The sequence below is a fragment of the Chiloscyllium plagiosum genome, chromosome 4 (assembly GCF_004010195.1).
Source record: "Chiloscyllium plagiosum isolate BGI_BamShark_2017 chromosome 4, ASM401019v2, whole genome shotgun sequence".
Taxonomy (NCBI): Eukaryota; Metazoa; Chordata; class Chondrichthyes; order Orectolobiformes; family Hemiscylliidae; genus Chiloscyllium; species Chiloscyllium plagiosum.
Window position 1 is genome coordinate 69,878,657 of NC_057713.1, and position 26,701 is coordinate 69,905,357.

General features: G+C 43.4%; 1 protein-coding gene across 9 annotated transcripts in view; it reads right to left on the minus strand.

The window, feature by feature from the left end:
• LOC122549113 (oxidation resistance protein 1-like) overlaps positions 1 to 26,701 on the minus strand; it is a 477,033-nt gene that overhangs the window by 71,758 nt on the left and 378,574 nt on the right. For all 9 annotated transcript variants that reach the window (XM_043688398.1, XM_043688399.1, XM_043688400.1 and 6 more), the window contains one exon: positions 2,062 to 2,214. In XM_043688398.1, coding sequence (XP_043544333.1) covers positions 2,062 to 2,214 — 153 coding nt within the window. The remainder of the gene's footprint in view (positions 1 to 2,061; positions 2,215 to 26,701) is intronic.

The window sequence follows — 26,701 nt, forward strand, 5'->3', positions numbered from 1 at the left end:
GGTGTCATTAGATGTGGATGAGGTCTAACAAGATTACTTTTCATTCATATTCATAACGGAGAATGGCATTGTTGCCAGGGAATTCAGTTGGATTGTGAGGTTAGAGAGAACACATTAAGATTACTAAAGATGATTACTAAGGAAGAAGCATTAGATGTTTTAATGGGCATACAAGTACATATATCCCAAAAGGCACCAGCCCATGGGATCCAAGGCAAGTTGGCAAACTGGATCCAAAACTGGCTTACAAATAGGAGAGAATAGGTGATCGTGGAGTATTGTTTTTGTAATTGAAAGTCTGTTACTAGAGGGGTATCTCAATGTTTGGTGCTGGAATGCTTGCTGTTTGCTGTTATGTTAATCATTTGGATGCGAATGCAGAAGTAGAATTAGTAAGTTTGCAGATGAAACAAAAATTGATGGTGTTGTTCATAGTGAGGAAGACAGTCTCAGTCAGTATCAGTCTTATGATATTGATAAGTTGGCAACTTGGGCAGAACAATAGCCAGTAAAGTGCAACTTGATGCATTTTGGGAGGTCTGAGATGCAAAGGCACATTGGTGTGCAAATCTGAAGATCTCTGAAGCTGCCAGCACAGGTAGATAGTGGTGAGGAAGGCCTACTGGATGCTTGTCTTTATTAGTGGGAGTGTACAACATAGCAAGAAACAAAAACAGAAATTGCTGGAAAAGCTCAGCAGGTCTTGTAGCATCTGTGGAAAGAAATCACAGATAATGTTTCGGGTTCAGTGATGCTTCTTTAGAACTGTTGAGGTTCAGAGGAAGGGTCACTTGACTCAAAACTTGAACTCTGCTTTCTCTCTAGAGATTCTGCCAGACATGCTGAGCAATTTCTGTTTTTGTTTCTGGTTTCCAGCATCGGCGCTCTTTCAATTTTTATTGAAGAATGTTTTGGTACAATTTTATAAAACAACAGGTAGGCCATAGATGGAATACTATCTCAAGTCACCACACTATTGGAAGGACTGGACTGCACTGGAGACGATGCAGAGAAGATTCACTCGGATGTCGTCTGAGATGAAGAGTCTTGGTGATGAGGAGAGACTGGATGGGTTAGTTTTCTTTCACTTGGAGCTGAACAGATTGTTAAATTCTCTTCCCCATGGGAAAACATACCGAAGAGGATATGAGGTTTAAGGTTGGTAGAAAGTGATTTAAAGGAGATCTGAGAAAGAATCTATAACCAAGAGGATGGGAGAAATATGGAATATGCTGCCTGAGATGGTGTTAGAGACAATATACTCTCAACATTTAAGAAGCATCTGGATGAGTTGTTCAAATGCGAGAGCCTAGTAGGTATGAACCACATGCAAGTAAACGGGGTTGGCGTAGTTTGGTGTTTGTTATTCGACATAGACACGTATGGGCCGAAGGGCTTATTGCTATGCTGTACAACTCTATACAATTCCAGATACCTGTTCAACAACTATCCCACACCTCATCTTTCCTTTGTCACTGACCATCTTGCCAGCTGTTTAAAACACAACAGTCAGATAAATACCAGCACCAAACAAACCTAAGTTACAATGTTCCACTCAAAAGTCAAATAATATCGCTATTCATCACTTTCATGATGGACATCAAAACAAGTAGGAAGAGTTGGCCCTTATTTGAGTCTGGTCTGCCACTCAATATGATGCTGAGCACCTACCTTAGTACTCTGCTTTCCCCTGCCTAGATCCCTTTATCTCTGAGAATTATGACATTCTAGCACCTTCCCCACCTGACTTCACCCCCGGTGCACCTCCTCCATTCAGCTGCTTTCCTACTCTCTCTCACACAAGGCATATTTGTCTACACCCCTTTGTGCACACATTGCTGCTCCATTGACTGCTTCACTGTCACAGACAGCCACCATCTTTCAGTGAGGAAACTACAGTGGTTCAGTCCTCCTCAAACATGTCCTCCCTCACACTGGAAGGAAATCAATGTTAATTGAAACTACTGTACAATCCTTTGATTAATAATTCAAACAGATGAGCTACAACTAAAATTAAACAATAATAAATCCTGCTAATTGAATGAAACCAAGAATAATTACCTTTCCATCAGTTATGTATCGGCATGTAATTTTGAGAAACTTCTCTGTGAACGCCTCCTCATCCTCAGACATAAACGACATCACTCTCGGAGTCCGGCTGCAGCTGTGTATTTGTGAGCAGCTCAGGTCTTTGGGGTCAGGGTGTTCCACATCCTGAAATCACACAAAGTTCTGCAATTCTTATTAAAATCTCAGGATCTGCAAATCTTACACTAGCCAGGAAGTGTAACTAACAGAGACCAAAGATGGAAAGGGAAGTTAAACTGCTGAATAATAAATAAGATTCTTCATATGATTTTTATTTCCCTCCTATGTTGGCACCAAATTCAATAGTGGTGAAGAGGTAGGAGCAGCAGTGGGGAAAGTGCAAGGAGGTGGTGATGGGGGGTGGGGGGGATGGGGGGAGATGCCAAGGGGTGGAAAAAATACGAATTAGGAGCAGGAGGTGCTATTTGGCCTTTTGACTTTACTCTGCCATTCAATATGATCATGACTGATCAGCCAACTCAGTACCCTGTACTTGCTTTTGCCACCCCAAAATATTCACTGTTTTGGTTTCAACCTCTTGGCGACTGAGAATTCCACAGGCTCATCGCTCTTTGGATGAAGACATTTCTCCTCATCTCAGTCTTAAATAGCTTACCTTGCATCACTGAACTTTGGGCTCTTGTTCTGGACTTCCCATTCATCTTTTCAATGTCTGCTCTGTTTGAACCTTTTTAGAAAGATACCACTAAGAGATGTCCTCATTCTTCTAAATTTCAATGAATACAGTCCTAACTGATCTGTCTCCCTTTAAACGCCTGTCCTGCTCTCCCAAGAATTAGTGTGGGAAGCCTTTTTCTGGCCAAAACATCCTTCTTCAGATCAGAGCATCACCATATTCTAGGTTTTGTCACACCAAGGCTCTGTATAAAACATCCCTTACTCAAATTCTCTTGTTCTGAGAGGCAACATATTATTTACCTTTTTTACCCATTGCTGCACCTGCATACTCACATTGAGAGGTAGTGAGTAGTTTGTATGTAGGGAATGGTGACAGAGAGGGAATATAGACTTAATGGTAAAATTGTAAACAGTATGCAGGGTTAGAGAAAGATGGGGATTCATGTGCATTGATTTTTGAAGTTGACAGGACACATTGAGAGAGTTGCTAACAAAGTAAAGAAAATGAGGAGACTAGGTCAGGGCAGAGCAGTGGGCGTGATCAATATGGACTTCAGTAAGGTATGCAAAAAGGTTCTTCGTGGTGCACCGGTTGGTGAGGTTAGATAACATGGAATAGAAGATAGAGGGTGGTGGTGGAGGGTTTCCTTTCAGATTGGAGGCCTGTGACCCATAGTGTGCCACAAGGATCAGTACTAAATCCACTGCTTTTCATCATTTATATAAATGATTTGGATGTGAATATAAGAGGTATAGTTAGTAAGTTTGCAAATGACACGAAAATTGGATGTGTAGTGGACAATGAAGGAGGTTACCTCAGATCACAATGGGATCATGAGCAGATGGGCCAATGTGCTGAGGAGTGACAGATGGAGTTTAATTTAGATAAATGTGAGGTGCTGCATTTAGGAAAGGCAAATTCAGACAGAACCTTAGAGTGCAGGTTCATCGTTCCTTGAAACTGGAGTTGAAGGTAGACAGGATAACGAAGGCAGCATTTGGCATGCTTTCCGTTATCAGTCAAAGCATTGAATATAGGGGTTGGGAGGTCATGTTGCAGCTATATAGGATATTGGTTAGGCCACTTTTGGAATATTGCATGCAATTCTGATCTCCCTCTTATTGAAAGGATGTTGTGAAACATGAAAGCGTTCAGAGAAGATTTTAAGGATGTTGCCAGGGTTAGAGGGTTTCAGCTACAGGGAGAGGCTGAAGAGGTTGGGGCTGTTTTCCCCTGGAGCATTGAAGGCTGAGGAGTGACCTTATATAAGTTTATATAATCAGGTGGGGCATGGATAGGGTAAATAGACAAGGTCTTTTGTTGGGATCTGGGAGTCCAAAACTAGAGGGCATAGGTTTAGGGTGAGGGGGAATAAATTTAAAAAGGAACCAAGGGACATTTTCATGCAGAGGGTAGTGTGTGTATGGAATGAGCTGTGAGAGGTGGTGGTGGGATCTGGTACAATTGCAACATTTAAAGGACATCTGTGTGGGTATGAGTAGGGTTTAGAGGTGGCAAATGTGACTAGATTAGTTTAGGATAGCTGGTCAGCATGGACGAGTTGGAACCAAGGGTCTGTTTCCGTGCTATAAATGTCTATGACACGATGACTCGATAAATAGGGTTTTCAGCTTCATTAAAAAAGCAGGTATTTAGTACAAAAGAAGGGAAGTTATGTTAACTTTCACAACACTCTGATTAGTCTACAAATGGAGCAGTTCTGGTCACCGTACTTCAGGAATGATGTGTCCTTGAGAAGATAGAGAAAATTTATTGGAATGATTCCAGGGATGAGGTATTATAATTACAAGATTAGAGTGGAGAAGGTTGTTCGCCTTGGGGTAAAGAATATGGATGACAGATTTGATAGAGGTGTACAAAATTATGATAAGAACACATAACGGAGACCAATAAAAACATGTTCCCTTTCATTGAGGGGACAACAATTTGGGGTCATTAGTCTTTTTTTTAAACAAGTTTTACAGGGGAAACATGAAAACAGTTTGTTTTAAAGAAAATGAATGGTAACAACCTGGATCTTGTCACCCATGATGGGTAGAAGCAGTTAACCAAAGGGTGCTGAGACATTGGACATCTGCATTCTGTGCATGAAGTTCATAGTCAGTGCGTGTATGATGGGCATCATGAAAGAACCCGGTGTTAAGGAACAGTTAGTCCCAAACATTACATTACTGTAGCATTTTCCATCCCTCCTTCCTCCTCTAACCAAAAAAAAGTGCAGTGGTGAGGTTCAGAGAAAAGCAAGGTTGATAACAAGAGTTATAGCAGATAAAAGAGCACATGCTTAAACAGTTTCTGGAAATTATTGGTGAGCAGCAGGTAAGTTTTGAAAAATTGTTATTGGAGCAAACAGCACCACCAGCTTTAACTTAATATTAAAAGTACTTGCCATTCTAAGGATTAATTAAGTTAAAGGGGTAAGACATGGCAGGAGAACCCAAATCATAGTCTGCTCCTCTTGCTCGATGTGGGAAGCCAGGCACACTTACAGCGACCTGGACCTGTATGTGTGCAAGAAGTGTTGCCAGCTGCAGCTCCTGGAAGCCTGAGTTTCGGAGTTGGAGTGGCATCTGGGGACACTGTACAGCATTCACGAGGTGGACAGTATTGTTAGCACGTATAAAAGTGAGGTGGTCACACTGCAGACTCAGACTCCACAGGCAGAAAAGGAATGGGTGACCATTAGGCAGACCAGGAGGCCCACGTAAGCAGAACAGGAGGACTAATCAGGCAGTGCAGGAATTCCTGTGGCAATTTCCGTGCAAAACAGATATCCTGTTTTTGATATGGTTGAGGAGAATGGCCTCTCAGGGGATAACGCCAGCAGCCAAATTCATGGCGCCATGGTTGGCTATGCTGCAGAGGGAGGGAGAAATAGGCACAGAAATGCTGTAATTACAGGGGATTCAACTGTAAGGAGTTTCTGTGGCTGCAAAGAAGAGTCCAGGATAGTGTGTTGCCTTCTTGGTCATGGATGTGTGAGATAATGAAGGACATTATGGAGAGGGAGAGTGAACAGTCAGTGGTCGAGGTACATGTTGGTACTAATGACGTAGGTTTTAAAAAAAGGAATGAGGTCCTAAAAGCAGAATATAAAGAACTAGGAAGAAAGTTGAAATGCAGCACCTGAAAAGTAGTTATTCTAAGACCAGTGCCATGAACTAGTCAGAGTAGAAACTGTAGGATATATAGGATGAATATGTGCCTAAAAAGATATGAGAATAGGCAAAGATGATGAACTTAGAGCTTTGGTTAGTACTTTGAACTATTACATAATTGCAATTATAGAGACAGGATTGGCAGCTGATTGTCCAAGATTTAAATGTTTCAAGTGTGATGGAAGGAGATGTTAAAGGGGTGGGGGAAGTTGCATTACAGGTCGTTGTCCTACAATGCACATTTCATCAATGCAATTTGGGGAACTGGGAAATTATTTAAAACACAAACTCCTGTTAGCTAGTCCATGATTCAAACCCTGGTACTCAGTGTCACGGTGCGCTGAGGACAGGACTCATGTCAACATCACATGGTCAGTTGGCTTGCATGCTTTGTGGTGAAGTGCTTCCTGAAAGGTACACACAGGTAGTGTCTCCACCCATTCTCCTCCCCTAACCAAAAAGGATCTGTGCGCTGGATTAATAAGATGACCAGTCTTTTTGTTCCCCCTCTCTCTTAGTTTTCAGTAGGCTTGTTGGGAATTTAGAACAGTGGGATTGGAGATTATGGCAGTTGAATGTTCCTCCTGCAGAATGTGGGAGGCAAGGGTCGCCACTAGTGCCCCTGCTGACTATATCTGCGGGAAGTGTACCCAATTCCAGCTCGTTGAAAACCGTGTTAGGGACCTGGATGAACTTCGGATTTTTTATCCCCCAGAGGTGGAGGGGATTATTAAGAGGAGTTACAGGGAGGTAGTCACACCCCAGGTAAAAGAAGGGTTACCGTCAGGGGGCGGAAATGGAAGTAGCAGGCAGTGCAGGGATCCCCTGAGGCTGTTCCCCTCAACAACAAGTAAACAGTTTTGGATACTGCTGGGGGTGTTGTGGAGGGGCGGGGGTGGAAAGAGAGAGCAACTTATCAGGGATAAGCAATGGGGCACAGGTCTCTGGCACACAGTCTATCCCTGTTGCTCAGAAGGAAAGAGTGCAGCTTTAGTCAGGGGTACAGACAGGAGGTTCTGTGGGAATGAGACTCTGTAACAGTTGGCGTGTTGCCTCCCAGGTGCTAGGGTTTGTGATGTCGCGGATCATGCTTTCGCGATCTTTGCAGGGGAGGGGGAACAGCCCCATGTCGTGGTCCACATAGGCACCAATGGCAAAGGTCGGAAGAGAGATAGGGATTTAGGGCAGAAATTCAGTGAGCTGGGGTGGAAGCTAAGAGTGAGGACAAAGAAAGTTGTTATCTCTGGTTTGTTAACCATGCCACGTGCTAGCAAACATGTGGCTAAACGTGTGGTGCAGGAGAGAGGGTTTTGGATTACTGAATAATTGGGGCTCTTCCTGGGACAGGTGGGACCTCTACAAATAGGATGGCCTTCACCTGAACCAGCAGGGTACCAATATCCTTGGGGGGAAATTTGCTAATGCTCTTCAGGTGGATTTAAACTAATTTAGCAGGGGGATTAGGAACCTGAATTGTAGTTCGAGTTTAGGAGGTTGAGAGAACGAAAGTTCGAAATAAAGTGTCAGGGTTGCAAGACGGCACCGGAAAGCAAAAAGTTGATTTGAAGTGTGTCTATTTCAATGCCAGGATCATCCGGAATAAGGTGGGTGAACATGAAGCATGGGTTGGTACCTGGGAATTCAATGTTGTGACTCCCCTGATAGTCAGAGGGAAATTGAGAAACAAACTTGCAAGGAGATCTCAGCTATTTGTAAGAATAATAGGGTGGTTATGGTAGGGGATTTTAACTTTCCAAACATAACACTATGGCAGTCCCAGTCTAAGGGTTTAGATGGAGAGAAATTTGTTAAGTGTGCACAAGATAATTTTCTGATTCAGTATGTGGATGTACCTACTGGAGAAGGTGCAAAGCTTGACTTACTCTTGGGAAATAAGGGAGGACAAGTGACTGAGGTGTCAGTGGGGGAGCACTTTGGGGCCAGCAACCATAATTCTACTAAATTTAAATTAGTGATGAAAAAAGATAGACCAGATCTAAAAGTTGACATTCTAAACTGGAGAAAGGCCAATTTTGATGTTTTAGGCAAGAACTTTCAAAAGCTGATTGGAGGCAGATGTTCACAGGTAAAGGGACAGCTGGAAAATGGGAAGCCTTCAGAAATGAGATAACGAGAATCCAGAGAAAGTATAATCCCGTTAGGGTGAAAGGAAAGGCTGGTAGGTATAGGGAATGCTGGATGACTAAAGAAATTGAGGAAGGGCTCATGCCCGAAACGTCAATTCTCCTGCTCCTTGGATGCTGCCTAACCTGCTGCGCTTTTCCAGCAACTCATGTTCAGCTCTGATCTCCAGGATCTGCAGTCCTCACTTTCTCCTAAAGAAATTGAGGGTTTGGTTAAGAAAAAGGAGGAAGCAGATGTACGGTATAGACAGGATAGATCGAGTGAATCCTTAGAAGAGTATAAAGAAAGTAGGAGTATACATAAGAGGGAAATTAGGAGGGCAAAAAGGGGACATGAGATAGCTTTGGCAAATAGAATTGAGGAGAATCCAAAGGGTTTTTACAAATACATTAAGGACAAAAGAATAACTAGGGAGAGAATACATCCCCTCAAAGATCAACAAGGCACAGAAAATGGGGGAGATACTAAACAAGTATTTTGCAAGAGTATTTACTGTAGAAAAGGATATGGAAGATGTGGAAAGTAGCAAAATAGATAGTGACACCTTGCAAAATGTCCATATTACAGAGGAAGTGCATAAAGGTGTTCCTGAGAATTCTGTGGGAAGCTAGAGAAGTGATTGCTGGGCCTCTTGCTGAGGTATTTGTATCATCAATAGACACAGGCGAGGTGCCGGAAGACTGAAAGTTGGCGAAAAGGACAAACCAGGGAACTATAGACCAGTGAGCCTGATGTCGGTGGTGGACAAGTTTAGATTAGATTAGATTAGATTAGATTACGGTGGTGGGCAAGTTGTTGGAGGGAATCCTGAGGAACAGGATGTACATGTATTTGGAAAGGCAAGGACTGATTAGGGATAGTCAACATGGCTTTGTTTATGGGAAATCATGTCTCATAAACTGGATTGAGTTTTTTGAAGAAGTAACAAAGAAGATTGATGAGGACAGAGCGGTAGATGTGATCTATATGGACTTCAGTAAGGCGATGGACAAGGTTCCCCATGGGAGACTGATTAGCGAGGTTAGATCTCATGGAATAAAGGGAGAACTAGCCATTTGGATATAGAACTGGCTCAAAGATAGAAGATAGAGGGTGGTGGTGGACGGTTGTTTTTCAGACTGGAGGCCTGTGACCAGTGGAGTGCCACAAGGATGGCACCTTTATGCTGGGCCCTCTATGTTTTGTCATTTACATAAATGATTTGGATGCGAGCATAAGAGGTACAGTTAATAAGTTTGCAGATGACACCAAAATTGGAGGTGTAGTGGACAGCGAAGAAGGTTACCTCAGATTACAACAGGATCTTGATCAGATGGGCCAACGGGCTGAAAAGTGGCAGATGGAGTTTAATTAAGATAAATGTGAGGTGCTACATTTTGGGAAAGCAAATCTTAGCAGGACTTATACACTTAATGGTAAGGTCCTAGAGAGTGTTGTTGAACAAAGGGACCATGGAGTGCAGGTAGATAGGATATTGAAGGCGGCGTCTGGTATGCTTGCTTTTATTTGGTCAAAGTATTGAGTACATGAGTTGGGAGGTCCTGTTGCAGCTGTACAGGATATTGGTTAGGCCACTGTTGGAATATTGCGTGCAATTCTGGTCTCCTTCCTATCGGAAAGATGTTGTGAAACTTGAAAGGGTTCAGAAAAGATTTACAAGGATGTTGCCAGGGTTGGAGGATTTGAGCTATGGGGAGAGGCTGAGCAGGCTGAGGCTGTTTTCCCTAGAGCGTTGGAGGCTGAGGGGTGACTTATAGAGGTTTACAAAATCAAGAGGGGCATGGATAGGGTTACTAGACAAAGTCTTTTCCCTGGGTTTGGGGAGTCCAGAACTCGAGGGCATAGGTTTAGGTTGAGAGCGGAAAGATATGAAAGAAACATAAGGGGCAACCTTTTCATGCAGAGGGTGGTACATGTATGGAATGAGCTGCCAGAGGAAGTGGTGGAAGCTGGTCCAATTGAAACATTTAAAATGCATTTGGATGGGTATAGAATAGGAAGGATTTGGAGGGATAAGGGCTGGGTGCCAGCAGGTGGGACTAGATTGGGTTGGGATATCTGGTCGGCATGGACGGACTGGACCGAAGGGTCTGTTTCCATGCTGTACATCTCTATGACTCTGACATGGATAGAGCAGGAACAGGAATGACTGTTGCAGGTTCCGGGATTTAGAGGTTTCAGTAAGAACAGAGAAGATGGTAGAAGAGGTGGGGGTGTCGCACCGTTAGTCAAGGACAGTATGACGGCTGCAGAAAGGACGATTGAGGACTCATCTACTGAGGTAGTATGGGCTGAGATCATAAACAGGAAAGGAGAGGTCACCCTGTTGAGAGTCTTCTATAGGTGTCCGAATAGTTCCAGAGATGTAGAGGATAGTAAAGATAATTATCAATAGGAGCGACAGTGACAACTTTCCAAATATTGCTAGGGAAAACACTTGAAAGGGATAGGTATACACCAAAGGGCAAAAGCTACAGCTGGGGGAAATGGGCACAATAGAAATATGGAGTTTATTCAAGGAACAGCTACTGTGTGTCCTTGATAAGTATGTACCTGTCAGATAGGGAGGAAGTTGTCAAGCGCAGGAGCCATGGTGTACTAAGGAAGTTGAATCTCTTGTCAAGAGGAAGAAGTTAGGAGGAGACGTGAAGCTCAGTTAGGGAGACAGAGTTACAAGGTAACCAGGAAAGACCTAATGACAGAATGAAGATGAGCGAGGAGGGGACATGAGAAGTTGTTGGCAGGGAACACCCGAAAGCTTTCTACAGGTATATAAAGGGATAGAAGAATGGCTAGAGTAAAATTAGGGCCAATCAAGGACAGGTAAAAACAATGACTGCAGATGCTGGAAACCAGATTCTGGATTAGTGGTGCTGGAAGAGCACAGCAGTTTAGGCAGCATCCAAGGAGCAGCGAAATCGACGTTTCGGGCAAACGCCCTTCAGATTCCTGATGAAGGGCTTTTGCCCGAAACATCGATTTCGCTGCTCGTTGGATGCCGCCTGAACTGCTGTGCTCTTCCAGCATCACTAATCCAGAATCCACAATCAAGGACAGTAGTGGGAAGTTGTGTGGAGGAATAGGGAAGGAGCTAAATTAATATTTTTCATCAGTATTTTGTCAGGGTTGGAGGGCTTGAGATACAGGGAGAGGCTGAATAGATTGGGGCTATTTTCCCTGGACCATTGGAGGTTGAGAGGTGACCTTATAGAGGTTTATAAAATTATGAGGGTCATGAATCAGGCAAACAGACAAGGTCTTTTACTGAGTAGCCCAAAACTAGAGGGCATAGTTATAAGATGAGAGGGGAAAGTTTTAAAAGGCATCTCAGAAGCATTTTTTTTTAAACAAAGTGGGTGGTGCGTGTATGGAATGAGCTACAGAGGAAATGGTGGAGGCTGGTACAATCACAACATTTAAAAGGCATCTGGATGGTTATATGAATAGGAAGGGTTTAAGAGGAAAATAAGCCAAATGCTGGTAAATGGACTAGGTTAATTTAGGATATCTAGTTGTCATGGAGAAGTTGGACCTATGGATCTGTTCCCATACTGTACATCTCAATGAATCTATTAATTGGTCTTAATCTTACACCAAATACTAAGTCCAGAGGTTCACCGCTATCAATTTGATTTTTACGCCTGGATCCTCAATCTATCTGCTCAAGAAAATGGAGCATACTTTTGACCAAGATCTTGAATGCCACAGTTCAAAAACAAATCAAAAATTGGAGTCAACATGGAGACAGTAGTAGTAATTACACTGCAGGACAATTAATTCAGAGGCTTAGATTCAAAATCTAGAGATTAGAATTTTGTTTAACGGGTAGTAAATAGAAACTGAGTTTTGTATTTTTCAAGGTGCAATTTAAATTAACGCATAGAATTTGACTTCTGATCTTAAAGCTTCAGATTCTTGAGTCAGTGGCACAGACTTTCTGCAGCTGACAGCGAGATATCAGAATGGTGTGTTGCCTCCCTGGTGCCAGGATAAAGGATATTTTGCAGAATATTCTCATAGGCGAGTATGACTAGGCCATCGTTGTACCCATTGGTACCAATGACATAGGAAGAAGAAAGGGCAAGGTTCTGAGGAGAGATATAGAAAATTAGGCAGGAGGTTAAAAGTAGGTCTTTGAGGGTAGTAATATCTGGATTATTCCCACTGCCACATGCTAGCAAGAGTCAGAAAAGCAGGAAAGAGCACATGAATGCATGGGTGAGGCGTTGGTGCAGGGGAGAAGATTCACATTTTTGGATCATTGGAAGCTCTTCTGGGATAGAAACAATCTAAATAAAGAATAATGGGTTGTATTGGAATTGGAAGGGGACTAATACACCAGTGGGGAGATTTGCTTGTGCTACTCAGGAGGTGTGGCCCGAAGAGATAGTGAGAATAGAGGCTGGTACAGTTGAGAAAAGGAATAAGTTGACAGAAAGGAACAAGGCAGAGAACGAGGTAGGACTAATAACTTAAACTGCAATTATTTCAATGCAAGAGGCCTAATTGGGAAGGCAGATGTGCTCCGGGCATAACTGAGGATATGGGACTGGGATGTCATAGCAATTAAAGAAATGCGACTCACAGAAGGACAAGACTGGCAGTTTAATGTTCCAGGTGCTTTACGAAGGACAAAAACGGAGAACAGAGAGGGGAAGGAGAGTGGTGTTTTTTGTTAGGAATAATGTTATAGCTGTACTTTGGGAGAATATTCCGAGTACTATGTCCAGTGAAGTTATTTATGTGGAACTGAGAAATAAGAGAGAGAGATGATCACCCTACTGGCATTGTTTTATAGATCACCCCAATAGTGAGTAGGAAATTGAGAAGCAAATTTGTAAGGAGACCTCAGTTATCTGTTAGATAATACAGTTGTAAAGGTAGGGGATTTTAACTTTTCAAATGAAGATTGGGACTGATACAGTGTTGAGGGCTTCGATGGAGAGGAATTTGTTAAGTGTGTACAAGAAAAGTTCTTGATTCAGTATGTGGATGCACCTACCAGAGAAGGTGCAAAACTTGACATACTCTTGGAAATAAGGCAGAGCAGGTGACCAAGCTGTCGGTGGGGGAGAACGTTGGGGCCAGTAAACATTATTCTTGTTTGCTTTAAAGAAGTTATGGAAAAGGATAGACCTGATCTATAAGTTAAAATTCTGAATTGGAAGGTCAATTTTGACAGTGTACTCTAGACTTTTGTGACAAGCTAAGGAAGTGGTTGCTGAGCTCCTTACTGACATATTTTTATCATTGAGAGCCACTGGTGTGAGATTCTGAAAGACTGGAAGCTGGCTAATGTGGTACCATTATTTAAGGAAGATGGTAAGGAAAAGCCAAGGAATTACGGAATGGTGAGCATGATATCAGCAGAGGGCAAGTTGTTGGAGGGGATTAGGAGAGATAGGATTTACAAGTAATTGGAAAGGTAAGGACATATAAGGGAGAGTCAACATGGTTGCATGTGTGGGTAATATTGTCTCACTTACTTGAAGAACTAACAAAGGATTGATGAAGGCTGAGTGGTGAATATTGTCCACATGGACAATGCATTTGGCAAGGTTCCACATGGTTGACTGGTTAGCAATGTTAAATCACATGGAATACAGGGAGAACTAACCATTTGGATAAAAGTTTGGCTTGAAGATGGAAGACAGCAGCACGGAGCAGTGGGGCGGCATGGTGGCACAGTGGTTAGCACTGCTTACATTTTTTACATTATATTACATTACAATGTGGAAACAGGCCCTTCGGCCCAACAAGTCCACACCGACCCGCCGAAGAGTAACCCACCCATACCCTTACATTTACCCCTTACCTAACACTATGGGCAATTTAGCATGGCCAATTCACCTGACCTGCACATCTTTGGACTGTGGGAGGAAACCGGAGCACCCGGAGGAAACCCACGCAGACACTGGGAGAATGTGCAAACTCCACACAGACAGTCGCCTGAGGCGGGAATTGAACCCGGGTCTCTGGCGCTGTGAGGCAGCAGTGCTAACCACTGTGCCACTTGCTGCCTCACAATGATCGGTTCAATTCCCGCCTCAGGCAACTGTCTGTGTGGAGTTTGCACATTCTCCCAGTGTCTGCGTGGGTTTCCTCCGGGTGTTCCGGTTTCCTCCCACAGTCCAAAAATGTGCAGGTTAGGTGAATTGGCCATGCAAAATTGCCCGTAGTGTTAGGTGAAGGGGTAAATGTAGGGGAATAGGTCTGGGTGGGTTGCTCTTCGGAGGATCGGTGTGGACTTGTTGGGTCGAAGAGCCTGTTTCCACACTAAGTATTCTATAATAACAGAGGATGGTGAACGAGGGATGCTTTTCAGAATGGATTCCTATGATCAGCTATGGATCATTGTTGGGTCCATTGCTTTTTGTAATTTGTATAAATGTTTTGGATGTGACATCCACTGCTATTTTGTAGTTCCTTGGCTTTTCCTTACTACCTTCCTTAAATAATGGCATCACATTAGCCAACATCCAGTTTTCTAGCATCTCACCAGTGGCTATCAATGATACAAATATATCAGTAAGAAGCTCAGCAATCACTTCCCTAGCTTGCCACAAAGTTCTATCATGTAATCGCAAATTGCAGTTTTCAGGATAGCAAGAAGACTAAAGATTGACAGTGCCACCTACTAAAGGTAAAACAATAACAGAGAGCAGTGGTTATCAATGATCCATTTGGGCAAGGAAAATCAGGCAGGACTTATACATTTAATGGTGCCGGCCTGGGGAGCAATGCTAAGCAAAATGTCCTTTGGGTGTTAAGTTCATTGTTCATTGAAAGTCACAGGTAAAAAAAGGAAAGTGCAGGAGGAGTTTAGTATGCTTGCATTGAATATAGGATTTGGAAGGTCATGTTGTAGCTCTGTAGAAACATGGAAACATAGAAAATAGGCACAGGAGTAAGGCCATTTGGCTTTGAGCCTGCACCACCATGGAATACGATCATGCAATCTCTGTATCCCATTCCTGCCCTCTCCCCACACCCCTTGAACATTGTTTAGGATACTTTTGGAATACAACATTCAATTCTGATCTCCCTGATAGAATAAAAATGTTGTGAAACTTGAAAGGGTTCAGAAAAGATTTACAAGGATGTTGCCAGGGTTGGAAGGCTTGAGCTATCAGGAGAAGCAGAATAGACTGGACCTATTTTCCCTGGAGCATCCGAGGATGAATGGTGACCTTAGAGGTTTATAAAATCATGCAACGGATGGATAAGGCAAATAATGTCTTTTCCCCAGGGTAGGGTATCCAAAACTATAGGGCATGGGTTTAAGGTGAGAAGAAAAAGATATAAACAGGACCTAACGGGCAGCTTTTTCATGTAGAGGCAGATAAGTGTATGGAATGAGCTGCCAGAGAAGCTGGAGGCTGGTACAATTACAGCATTCCAAAGGCATCTGGATGAGTATATGAATAGGTAGAGTTTAGAGGGGTATGGGACAAATGCTTACAAGAGGGACTTCATTTTAGGATATCTAGATGGCATGAACGAGTTGGACTGAGGGGCTGTTTCCATGCTGTACATCTCCACGACTCTAGAGATTGTAAACAAGCTAAAACAGCTCATTAATAGAAACCATTTGTCAAAGCCAACAAGTGTGTCTGTCAATCTGCTGGAAGTGGATGCCTAAGTATTCACTACTGCAGCAGGATGCTGGTTTAGAGAGTTGTAATTTGAATATGAGCAGAAGCTTGTTTGAGGGCTTGCTCCAACACAGGCTGACTGAGGGAACAAAGTGTCAATTATTTAACTGGCTGATAGAGTCAGAAATTTGGTGCCAGGAAATAAGAGACAGAAAAATGATATGGCTCTGGCTTACCTCTGCTAAGTGGCATTGTCAACCTTTAGTCTTCTTGCAATCCTGGAAACTGTCTATCTCTGAATATAATCGCAAATTGCAGTGTCATAGAGATGTACAGCACAGAAACATTCAGTTCAACTCATCCATGTTGACCAGATATTCTCAATTAATCCAGTCTCATTTGCTAGCACTTAGCCCATATCCTTCCAATTCATATAGCCATCCAGTTGCCTTTTAAATTCTGTAATTATATCAGTCTCCACCATTTCCTCCTATAGCTCATTCCATACAATGCTTCACCCTCTGCATAAAAACTTTGCCCCATAGGTCTTTTAAATCCCCTTTTAAATCTTTTCCCCTTATTCTATGCTCTCTAACTGTAGGGAAAAGACCTTGTCTGTTTACACCCTTCATTGTTTTATAAACCTTCATAAGGTCAACTCTCAGCTCTGACTCTCCAGAGAAAATAGACCCAGCCTATTCAGTCTCTCCCTACAGCTGAAATCCTCCAACCCTGGCAAGATTCTTGTAAATCTTTTCTGAACCCTTTCAAGTTTCACAAGTCCTTCCTATAGGAGGGAGGCCAGAATTGTACGTAATACTCCAAGTGGCCAAACAAGTGGCCAAACCAATGCGATCTCCCAATTCCTCTATTCAGTGCACTGACCAATAAAAGGATACCAAATGCATTCTTCACTATCCTGTCGACCTGTGACTCCACTTTCCAGGAATTATGGACCTGCACTCCAAGGTCTCTTTGTTCAGCAACACTCCCTAGGACCTTATCATTAAGTGTATTAGTCCTGCCTTGAATAGCCTTTCCAAAATGCAGCAGCTCATATTTATTTAAACTGAACTCCATCTGCTCACCTGATAAAGATCCCATTGTACTCTGATGTAACCTTCTTCACGATCCATTACACCACCAATTTTTATTCTTCAGCTTATTAACTCAATCAATACTTTAATCCTGCTGTCTGAACTACAGACATGGAATCATGCCAGGGAGGGGGAGAAAATTTTGTTGGACGTTCTGCTTCAGGAGACAGCCACATCCCTTAGAGCCACATCCCTTAGATTGATGAACTTTAGAGTTGGTCCATTGTTAGGGAAGGGAGGATGGGACTTGAATCAGGCAGGTAAGAGTATTTAGCACAGAATGATGGAGGAGTCCCAGCCTTTCATTTTGAACCACTGGTGCAATTTATGTGGGAAAGAGGACTACATGATGAAGGGTTACACTATTTTTGTATCATGGAACAGGATATCTTTTATGTGGCAAGGAGTAAAAAGCAGTTTGATAGTGGTAGAGGCAACTAGAGATAGACTCCCTGTTCCAGACAGCATTGTCCATCAAGGTGAAAGACGCTTTGTCATGACCAGAACGGCATTTGGAGTGGGACGGAAGAGATTCAGTTGTCATGCTCCATGTAGGAACCAACATCAGAAGAGCTAAAAATTATGCAACACTAAAAAAGATGAATGGCTTAGGGTTCAAATTCAACAGGACCAGTGCTTCCTGGTCAAGTTGACCACCTCCAAAATATGGGTCTCAACCAAACTTGGAATCACAATGATTCGGCTGACATGTTCCCCTTCCTCTGAAAATAATTACATCATCATCAACAGTGCAGGAGGATTTTAGGAACAAAAAACGGTGGCTCAGTGGTTAGCACTGCTGCCTCAAACTGCCAGGCACCTGGGTTTGATTCCAACTTTGGTGGATTTTGCATGTTCTACCCATGTCTGCATGGGTTTTCACCAGGTCCAAACCACAGTCCAAAGACAACCATGGTAAATGTAAGGCTGCGTCTAGTTGGGATGCTCTTTGGAGAGTCAGTGGTCTGAAGGGCTTCGTTCCACACTGTAATAATTCTATGATTCTAACGTTCACCAGACACTTGGGGAGGTCTAAGGTATAGTTGGTAATCCAGCATGGATGCAAGGCAGTCTCTGTATGAGGGGATGGAGGGGCAAGGAGTACGTGCAATGAGTGAGAGGTGGGGAGAAAGTCTATAATAAATTCAAGTGAAATAGGGTCTGCAGCAAATGAGAGGTGGAGGTGAAGGATATCGGTGAGTAAGGAGTGGGTATCTATCAATAAAGGACAATGGGCAATATATGCTGACGTATCCAGTAACATCCACATCCCATGAGCAAATAAAAAATGTGCTAAAGCTGAAAATATTTTCTGAACTGTCAAAGTCTCTGAATTGTTATATGAGCTGAGTTATGGAAATTAGAGGATTAAATCTGTGGATTACAGTGGTGTGGGAAGAGGGGACCACCAGCAGAGAAAAGAAAAAGCTGCTGATATGGGTTAACTCCAATTCAAACCAGGCTAGATCAGCCTCCTCACAAATAAGATAAGTAAGGTAATTAACAGGACTGAAATGGGGGCTATGGTTTAAGCAAGATTTAGAAAGCCAAAGATAAAATTCGATACAACAGATTGAATCAAGGGAAAAGCGGAGTTCTGAAGGGTCACTTGACCCAAAGCATTAACTCTGATTTTTCTCCACAGAACTCTGCCAGATCTGTTGAGATTTTCTAGTCATTTCTGTTTTTGTTTCGGATTTCCAGTATGCACAGTTCTTTTGATCTTTGTCAAGATAAAGCTATCCTCGATCAAAGATTGAGATGATGAGGCAATATTAATCGTAGAGATATACAGGACAGAAACAGACCCTTCGGTCCAACTTGTTCATGCCAACCAGATATCCTAAATTAATCTAGTCCCATTTACCAGCAATTGGCCCATATCCCTCTATACACTTTCTACTCACAGACCAGCTAGGTGCTTTCTAAATGTAATTGTATTAGCCTCCACCACGCCCTCTGGCAGCTCATTCTATAAACACACCAGCCTCCGCGTGAAAAAGCTGCTCATTAGGTTCCTTTTAAATTTTTCCCTTCTCATCCAAACCTATGCCCTCTAGTATTGGACACCTCCACCACAGAGAAAAGACGTTGACTATTTACTCTATCCGTGCACCACAATTTTATAAACCTCTGTAACATCACCTGTCAGCGTCCTCCAGGGAAAATAGCCCTAACCTATTCAACCTACAATACATTTCCTCCAACCCTAGCAACATCCTTGTAAATCTTTTTGAACCTTTTCAAAGTTTCACAACATCCTTCCTATAAGAGGGAGACCAGACTTGCAAGCAATATTCTGAAGATTGCCAAAGCAATGTCTTGTACAACCATAAAATGACTTAACTCTTCTCCATGGACTGACCAAAAAAAGCTAGCAATTATTTGCTGGCCTATAGACTACACCTATTAGTGACTTTTTTTATCACCCCTTAGAATTTCTAATTTCCACCTAAATGGATTCAGCTTTATTTATTTATATCATCTCTAACCACCGCCCTGATGTCATCCTTAAATATCAAAGCTACACCGCCTCCACCTTCCTGTCTGGCCTTCTGAATAGTTTGATACCTTACCATTAAGTGTATAAGTCCTGCCCTGAACTGCCTTTCCAAAATGCAGCACCTCATATTTATCTAAATTAAACTCCATCTGCCACTCCTCAGCCAATTGGCCCATCTGATCAAGATCCCATTGTACTGAGGTAACCTTCGTTGCTGTCCACTATACCTCCAATTTTGGTGTTATCTGCAAGCTTACTAACTATACCTATGTTCACATATTGCCATTGAAATAAATGACAAAAAGCAGTGGATCCAGCACCGAACCTTTCAGCACACTGCTGATCACAGGCCTCCAGTCTGAAAAGAAACCCATTACCACCAGTCTTTGCCTTCTAACTTCAAGCCAGTTCTGTTTTAAATAACTAGTTCAATCTCTATTCTGGCTAACCCGTCCATCATGAAGAACCTTGTCAAACACCTGACTGAAGTCCATGTAGATCACATTCACCAGTCTGCCCTCATCAATTCTCTTCATTGCTTCTTCAAAAAAACACAAATCAATTATTGAAACATGATTTTCCACACACAAAACCATGTTGATTATCTCTAATCAGTCCTTGCCTTTCCAAATATAAGTCAATCCCGTCCCTCACGATTCCCTCTAACACCTTGTCAGGCTCACCGCTTTTCCAACCATCTTTCTTAAATAGTGGCACAATGCCAGCTACCTCCGGTCTTCCTGCACCTCACCTGTGGCTAGTGATGATACATTTACCTCAGCAAGGGGCCCAGCAGTCACTTCCTTCGCTTCCCACACAGTTTAAGGCTTGAACGAAAGAATCGGGAAATCTCTTCTGAGAAGATGTGATTGTAATACAATTGCACAGTACTGAGGGAGTGCAGCATTCTACCAGGTAACCTTTCAAAATAAAACCTTCAGAAGTTTTTTTTAGGCAAACAATTCTTCTAAAAAAAAACCTCAAAACTCCCACTCATTTCTGGTTTAAACAAAGCAATGCTTACTATACATGAGTCAAACAAAACAAATATTAAACACAATTCTGGCTAAGTGCCCATACTCGCAAACCCAGCAGCAACACAATTCAAGCATGAACAAACAGGTAAACTATGGTCAATTATAAACCACAAATGACACCTTAAATAGCAGTTGCAACGATGATATTTCTTACAAATTGGATTAACAGTCCACTCAGCATATATGTCATCAATCTCAGGTGAGATTGAGACAAGGAACAGGTAGTGGGTCTTTGGAATTATCTTCCCCAAAAGGCTTTGGATGCTCAATCATTGAGCAGGTTCAAAAACAGAAATTGATAGGTTTCAGTAAGCTAAGCATGTCAAAGGAGATGGAGATCACAATGGAAATTGATCAACTAGTAGGTTCAGTAGGTGAAATAGCCTGCTCAAGTTCCAAGCCTCACTAACTTAACGAGGAACATATTTGCATTGGAGGCTGGTCAAACAAGGCGCACCCATTCATTCCGGGGATGGAGGTACTTTATGAAGAAATTTTGAGTCGATTGGACCTGTACTTGAGAATTAGAAAGGACCTCATTGAAATGCACATTATTCTTAGGGGGCTTGACAGGGTAGATTCTCATGGGCAATCGTGAACAGTTTAAAATAAAGGGTCTCCCACTCATACAGGGGAGTATAAATTTCTTCTCGCAGTGTCCTTGGAAGTCTCTACCCTAGTAAGCAGTGGTGGCGGATTATTTGGAGATGCCGGTGTTGGACTGGGGTGTACCAAATTAAAAATCACAACATCAGGTTATAGTCCAACAAGTTTAATTGGAAGTGCACTAGCTTTCAGAGCACTGTTCCTTCATCAGGTAGTCGTGGAGGACACAATTATAAGACACAGAATTTATAGCAAAAGTTTACAATGCGATGTAACGGAAATTATACATTGAAAAAATACCTTGATTGCTTGTTGAGTCTTTCATCTGTTCGAATACCATGATAGTTTCACTTCTTTTATGTGTAAATCACAAAATTTTTTTTATATAAAAGTTGCATTCGCAGATTAACTGTAACAATTGGTGCGAGCAAGACAATATGTTGAAGGTGTTAGTCCCGTGTTCTCTGTCTGTACCATAATGTTTAGACTGATTCTAATCTAAAAAGTCAGATAACAGAGTCTTACATGAATTCATGCAGTTTTTGAGCAAAGTACAATGTAACTCTGAAAGCACAAATTCGCCCCACAAACATATAGGTATATGTGTGCATGTCTGGCTGGGTTGGGGGGCTGAGTGTCAGAGAGAGTGTATATATATGTGTGTGTGCGTGTGTGTGTGTGGTGTGTGAGCGAGCATAGAGTGTCTTAAGTCTGTGAGGGGGTGTGTGCGTGCGTCCGTCTGTATGTCTGCGCCCGTCTGTGTGTCAGCGTGTGCGCGCGCGCACACGCGTTGGTGTGTCAGTGTGCGCGTGCATCCGTCCATGTGTCAGTGTGAGTGCTTGTGCGCGCACCCGGTGTGTCAGTGTGCGCGCGCACCCGGTGTGTCAGTGTATGTATGCGTGAGTGCGCGCGCGTGCGTCCATTTGTGTCTGTGTGTGTGCGTCCTTTTGTCAGTGTGTGCGCTCGTGCCGTCTGTGACAGTGTGTGCGCGCGCCCGTCGTGTCAGCATGTGTGCGTCTGTCCATGTGTCAGCGTGCGCGCGCGCCCGTGTGCGTGTCAGTGTGCACGTGCGCGACTGTGTATGCGCCTGACCGTGCTTCAACATGTGCGTGCACCCGTGTGTCAGTATGTGTGCGTGCGTGCGCACCCGTCCGTCAGCGCGGGCGTGTGTCAGAATGCGCACGCGTGCCGGTGGGGGGAGGAAAGAGTGTGTGGTTGTGTGCGCGCCCGTCTGAGTGTCTCTGTATGTGCGCGCACATCCGTGTGTCAGTGTGTGCGCGCGCCCGTGTGCGAGTGTCAGTGGGCGCGCCCTTCCGCGTGCGCGTGTCAGTGGGCGCGCCCGTCCGTGTGCGCATGTCATGTGCGCGCACATCCGTGTGTCAGTGTGTGCGCGCGCCCGTGTGCGAGTGTCAGTGGGCGCGCCCTTCCGCGTGTCAGTGGGCGCGCCCGTCCGCGTGCGCATGTCAGTGGGCGCGCCCGTCCGTGTGCGCATGTCAGTGGGCGCGCCCGTCCGTGTGCGCATGTCAGTGGGCGCGCCCATCTGCATGTGTGCGTGTCAGTGCGCGCGCCCGTCTGTGTGTACCCGTGTGCATCAGTGCGCGCGCCCGTCCATGCATGTGCGTCAGTGTCTGTCCGTGTGTGTGTCAGCGTCTATCCGTCCGTGTCAGAGTGCACGTGCGCGTCCATCAGTGCACGCATCAGTGTGTCAGTGGCAGTGTGTGCTAGTGTGTCCATGTGTGTGTCAGTTCATGTGTCCATGCTTGTCAGTCTGTGTGCGCGCGTGCCAGTGTGCGCATGCCCGTCCGTGTGCGTATGAGTGTATGTGTGTGTGTGTGCGTGCGTGCGTGTACAGTGCAATGGCGGTTACCTGTAGTGTGACATGAACCCAAGGTCCCGGTTGAGCCCCTCCCATAGAGTACAGGGTGGTGGCGGAGTAATTTAAAATTCAATGTTGTTAGACAGAATCTTGACAGATAAAAAGGTGTTGAGTGTCATCAAGGGGAGACAGGAAAGTGGAGTTGACACCATAATCAACTACTCCATAATCTGAGTGGAGGAGCAGGTTCTGGTGCTGAATGGCCTTCAGTTGCTGCTACTCCTTATGATCTTAGATGACCTGGCATTGTATCTCAAGTGGTTTATTCAGTTTTGAGACTCCATGCCAACAATGAAAAGACAAACATTAGTCTTGGTTAACATGCCTTCAAAAATCTAGATAACTTGCTCATTTCCTCAATGTTTTGTGTGGAACCTATTTACAATTAAAGCTTCCAAAAATATGCAAATATGGTGCACACTATCCCTTCAAAACAGAGTATTTTTTGTAGCAATTCATAAAAATGTAATTAACTGCTGTATCAACTATGTTCTCATAGGTGAAATTAAAAGAAACTTGAAAATGTGCCAAGCTATAAGCAATTGCTTGTCCATGTGTAGCAACTCTTTAACAGCTGCAACTCCTGCTGTAATATCAGCCCAAGGCAAAGTACCTGTCATGGACTACTTAACATATATATTCAAATAACCTTTGCAGTGAAAGTTGCAATACATGCTACAGCTACTCAATTTTGACCTTGTTGTAACTACTTTTGTGGAAGACAGCATAAATTGCTACTGTGTGTAATTTTAAAAAATACTGAAAACTATTGTTTTCATAAAGATACCCAAGGACTCCATTTAGAAAGAAACCAAACCAAATTTACTTCATATAATTACGAGCTCAAACTACTCTTCACCAATTTCCTGCTGTGAACACACACAGGACCTGTAACCATTTGCCAAATGAGAAATAAAGAACAAGCATAATAACATCGCTGAACAGACACTTATCAGGACAGACACAGTCATGAAACTAATGGTCTAGCAATCTAACATCACAAGTAAAAACTAAAATAAAAGCAAACAGATTGAAAATACAGACAAAAGTGCTGTAGAACCGGTTTAGCAGAGTCTGTGCAGAAACAGAGTTAATGCTTTCAATTCAGTTTGACTCTTCCTCCAAACCATTCCAAAGCACGCAGGCAGGTAGGTTGAACAGGTAAACACATAGCAGATTAAACTTATTGCCAAAAAGTGATACATATTGTTTGGAAGTACGAGGAGAGGCAAAATAAAATTAAGAATGCAACTCTGAAGTGGACAGGAGTGCACCGAAATCTAAACAATTTACCTCGGGTGGGAAAGTTTCTAGAAACAATTATTCAGGTTATAATAGTAATCACATGGAAAAAGGTCTATTAATTAGGAAACATCGGTATGGATTTCTGAAGGGAAAAAATTGTGCTTAACTAACTTATTGGAGTTTTTGAAAACAAGAAAGTAACATGGCTAACAGGGGCAGCACGCGGTGACTTAGTGGTTAGCACTGCTGCCTCACAGAGTCAGAGACCCAGTTTCGATTCCGGCCTCCGGCGACTGTATGTGGAGTTTGTACATTCTCCCAGTGTCTGCATGGGTTTCGTCTGTGTGCTCCAGTTTCTTCCCACAATAGGTGTAGGTTAGGTGAATTGGCCATGCTAAACTGCCCAGAGTGTAAGATGCATTAGTCAGAGGGAAACGGGTCTGGATGGATTGCTCTTCGGAGGGGTGGCGTGGACTTGTTGGGCCGATCTAATCTGCTGATAGCTTCAATTTTCCCGATTATATATAAAAATGATTTCGATCATGGTGTGCAGAGGTGATACGAAATTTGGAAGAACAACAAACTGAGAGGGGCAGCATGGAACTCTAAAAGGGATGCATAAGGTGATGCACTTTGGCAGGAAAAACATTGAAATACATTAGAAAATGGAGGAAAAATTCTAAAAGGGATGCAGGAGCAGAGGGACATAACTATAACTGCACATATGACAGAGGTCAAAAAGTGCAGTGCTGGAAAAGCACAGCCAGTCAGGCAGCATCCGAGGAGCAGGAGAGTCATGTTTCGAGCATATTCTCTTCATCAGGAATGTTGGGCTGAGAGATAAATGGGGCTGGGGGGCAAGGCATCTGGGAACAGTGGATGAAGGTGTGGGGTGATGGCGATAGGTCAGAGTGGAGGGTGGAGTGGATAGGAAGATACACAGGTAGGACAGTTCAAGACGGTGGTGCAGAGTTGGAGGGTTGGATCTGCAATAAGGTGGGAAGAAGGGAGATGAGGAAACTGGTAAAATTGACATTGGTCCTGTGTGGTTGGAGGGTGCCCAGGCAGAAGATGTGGCATTCTTCCTCTCGGCATCAGGTGGTTGAACTTGGCAGTGGAGGCGGCCCAGGACTTGCATGCCCTTGGTGGAGTGGGAGGTGGAGTTGAAGTGGGACCTTGGGACCTGCCAATTTCCTGAAGAGCAGCTTATGCTTGCAACATGGACTCGCCTGCTCCTCTAACCGGCTGTGCTTTACCAACATCACACTTTTTGACTCTGACTCTAGCATCCTGTATCACTGAAGGTGGCAAGACCAACAAGGAAAGCAATGAAAAAACCATTGAGTATCCTCAGTTTTATTAAAAAGGTCATGGAATTCAACAGTATAGGTAATGCTAAACATATATAAGACAGACTTGCTAGACCTCAGCTGGAGCACTGTGTACGGTTGTAGGCACCACATTATAGGAAAGATGTGAACTCACTGAAGAGTGCGGAGAAGCAATTTACTAGAATGGTTTCAGGTGAGAGAAACTTCAGTTATGAAGATAGATTGAAGGAGGCGAGACTGTTCTCCTTGGAGAGATGCTTTCAAAACCATGAGCAAGTTGGATAGAGTAGGAAATGTCAGCATGGGAGAGGCTGTTCTCACCCCAGTACTCTATGAATCTAAACCCACTTCTACAGCAGACTTTAAGCCATACATTTAAATCCCTAATTGTTTTTTAAATACTTCTGTTAATTTATTTATAGTTCAGGTAATCTTATATACAGAGGTCATGCAAATTAATTTGGCATCTAACTCTACATATGAACTCTACATATGAGCTTCTCCTGCTCGTACCTAAATGGGTCACGAACACTGGGTTCTCTCCTTCCCACAGTAAGTTCCATTCCAGTCCTGAGTAGATGTCTCAAGGAGTCGCAGGGGCACAAAAAGTTATCCAGACTCAACAGAAATCTGCATTTATCCCCATCCTCTGTCTCTGGGTAGGACTATGTTCCTTTTTACTCCCTCTGTTTGAATGGCTTCCTGTATTGCCGTACCATGGTCAGTTCAATGATCCACTCAGTAGACTCTGGTACGAGGCCATTGAACCTTTTGGATAATTCCAAAAGCTGAGTATCTTCCAGCACTTGGATACCATTATCTGCCACACTGTTCTGTCTTTATCCACAGATGAAATCAGAAGATCTTATCCAAAAGGGTGTGAAATAGTATCTATATAACTTCAACCCGTATCCTGTATTCTTGATGTATCAGGTGTCTTCAGTCAAACCTCCACTTTGACAAGTCTAAGACAAAACTCCTCAAGATAAGTAACCATTTAGTAAGTCTGCATTTCATAATTTAATTACAATATTATGTACCCGGTTTTAAGGGATCCCAAAGCACTCTTATTACCCACTCCCTCACAATATGCTTGCAAAATTCTCTTGTGTTTGCTTTCATATCCCATGGAGGAGAAAGTGAGGTCTGCAGATGCTGGAGATCAGAGCTGGAAATGTGTTGCTGGAAAAGCGCAGCAGGTCAGGCAGCATCCAGGGAACAGGAGAATCGACGTTTCGGGCATAAGCCCTTCTTCAGGAATGAGGAAAGTTTGTCCAGCAGGCTAAGATAAAAGGTAGGGAGGAGGGACTTGGGAGAGGGGCGTCGGAAATGTGATAGGTGGTGAGAGTGATAGGTCAG